The following is a 2,701-nucleotide window of genomic DNA, read 5'->3' as shown; positions in this document are numbered from 1 at the left end:
AAAAAATATTTGCCTTTTGACAGTAAAAACAATCTGGGAAGAATGGGGCATGATAACACTTTCCTCATGACGAAATGGAATCTTAGGAATTTGGCAAGAATTTAATTGGTGCTCAATTCTGAGCTCCTGAGTAAGTTGTTGTAACTAACATACTACATAGGAATGTCATTTTCCTATTTTCCTTTCCCAGTGCCTTTCATTTCTAAAAAAGATTAGTATGCCCTCCGAACAGACCTAATTTACCGTCATGGAGAAGTTTAGCAACTAGAAAGAAGAACTTAATGCAGGTAGCCCATCAGAGAAAGATCAACCAATGTTTACTTGCCTCCAAAGGTTGCGATAGCTTCTACTGCTCCATTATAGACAAAAGAATTTTGGGACGGTGCCTTGTATTCCCACAGGACTTGAACATAGTTCAAAATCTGGTTATAACCTGCTGTGGAAAGAGCCCACCACAGGGACCAGTAGAAAAGACGCTTTGAGGAGTAGCACTCTTTCAGGTCTTGGAACCACTGCATGAAAACTCTCAAAGCCACATTTTCTGGCTTCGGGCCACTCCACTGGCCATCATCCAGCTTCTCCAAAGTGGTGAGTGTCTCCGAAGTGGGCTTCTCCTCGTCACAGCCTGATGTTCTGCCCTCATGAGGTTCCTCTATCACTGCATCCGTGCTCGATGGCTTCTGTACTTCTTTGCTGGGTTTTGCGTGAAAAAACATGCTTTTCTTGGGCATCGGTAGACAAAGTGAGAAAAGGAAGGCCATGGAGACAGAGACCAGGGATATGACATTGAGGTAAAATTCCGATATTTTGGCCAGCGACACCAAGAGCTGGGCCAGCACTGAGGCCATCGTGCGGGCCACCAGCGTGATGCCCCTGCAGTAGCCGCTTACTTTTTGATAGTGCTCGGGGCTGACCACGCTGTATATGTAGGCATAGTAGGCCACCTCGGTGGCAGTTACTATCCCATAGAAGAATTCCACGACCTGCATGGCTTTCACTCCTTGGCCGAACAGGAGCAGCAGCCAGGTAATGATGAAGCTGATCCCTTGTAGGATGAGAACTGGCTTGTAGCGGACGTAATCAGTGAGGATAAAGACGGGGAGCAGCAGCACCAAATAAGAGTATGTCCACACCGGAAAAATCTCATTGGTCATCTGTGAAGTTAAAACATGAATCGTGGGACCATGAATGAACTAGGAAATAAAAAGGGTACCTTTCTCAGATGGGTACATTACTACAGTACATGTGGCTTGCTGGATATCCAATTTTGCATCCAATTGGATAGGATATTTTTCATATTATGAAAAAGCACAATAGAAAACTCATTTTCAAGAATGCCACTAGAAAAAAAGATGCCCCCCACACCCAGCAAGAAAATTTTATACTTACATGCACCCCAGTCGAAGTATATATGTGTAATCTGAACTATATTAAGTTTAGAGAGTATGTATATTTGAGTAAATTAGTTAAAAATTGCTCAACAGATACTTCTGGGTTTTTCGGGCTCTTAAAAAGTACCATTTCCTTCTTGTTCAAAGATTAACATCAGTGGCTACAATGCTAAAAGAATCTGAAACGCTTTATCTTTGTTTGACCCATCACTATGTCAAAAATGTCAGCCCTCCCAAAGTCTGGGTAAACATATACACAAAGAAAGCAAAGACTAAGTAACCTTGCAGACTTGCGGACTGGGAAAAGTAATGCATTTGATGTCCTTCCTGGGCTCATTTGCTGAGCTCCTGAACCCTTTTTTCCTCCAATTCTACTGATCTGTCTCTGCTTACTGAATTCTGGCCTCTGTTTCATGTGAGTTACATCATGGATTTAGTCAGAAATACATGGGACCTCTGTCTTCATTGGTAGAAAGAAAAGACAGAAGAAGCTGTTGACCTTTGGGTCACGATGGGTGCAGATGCAGCTCAGTCACACCAGCCTTTGCTCTGTCCCCTCTGCTTTCTCGGTGGGTAATCTCAGTGGGTTCAAATGTCAACGATGAGGGAAAGTTCAGTGACTTGAAAGGCTGGTGTGACTTAGCTGTGCTTTTGAGGATGTAGGGTTGCAGAAGCAGACCCCGGTGGGTTCACTGGCTGATTCTGGTTCCGTATCTGTTGTTTGTTTTGCCTTAATAGTGGCATGCTTCCATCTGGGGAACTCTGAAATAGAGTCGTTGCTAAATGATTTTACCTCACAGCACAAGCTTGCCTTTCGGCCCTTGCCACCTCGTCACCAAAAAACAACAACAACAACAAAAAAAAAACAAATGAAAAAAACAGCATCAATTAGCTTTTCCCAGTGGAGCCTCATCCTCTGCAGTGTTTTCAAAGCTCCACTGCAGAGTAGAAAACAAGCCTACTGGGTCAGTGCATGTTCTTGTCCTGCTTGTTATAAAAAAAAAAAAAAAAAGAGGTGGATCTTTTAAGTAAGAGAATTTGGATTTCTGGGGAAAATAAAGCTGAGAGATCAGGCTGTTAATGTCTCACATGCTGGTAGAGAGTCTTTCAAAACTGGGTAAGTGTCCTAAAGCAATGTGACACTTCTTTATCAGAGTCTCCTTCTATGTCATCAGCCTGAACGTTTGTTAGGACTAGATTCAGGGCCCGGCGGTGATTTATTTTAGGATTAGTGAGGTTCCCATGCGGTCAGACTCATGTTAGAGTTCCATAAAAGCTGAAATGTTTATTCCACATGTAACATATTTTGG

The 2,701-nt window shown here is 43.0% G+C and overlaps 1 protein-coding gene across 1 annotated transcript in view; it reads right to left on the bottom strand.

Annotated features, from left to right (window-relative positions):
* The window catches only part of SLC19A3 (solute carrier family 19 member 3), a 17,716-nt gene that overhangs the window by 4,264 nt on the left and 10,751 nt on the right, over nt 1–2,701 (bottom strand). Inside the window, 1 exon segment of the mRNA XM_015585391.2 lies at nt 326–1,206. Within this exon segment, the coding sequence (XP_015440877.1) occupies nt 326–1,206 (881 nt within the window).

The sequence above is a fragment of the Pteropus alecto genome, unplaced genomic scaffold, assembly GCF_000325575.1.
Source record: "Pteropus alecto unplaced genomic scaffold, ASM32557v1 scaffold110, whole genome shotgun sequence".
Taxonomy (NCBI): domain Eukaryota; kingdom Metazoa; phylum Chordata; class Mammalia; order Chiroptera; family Pteropodidae; genus Pteropus; species Pteropus alecto.
This window is presented reverse-complemented; position numbering and strand designations above follow the sequence as displayed.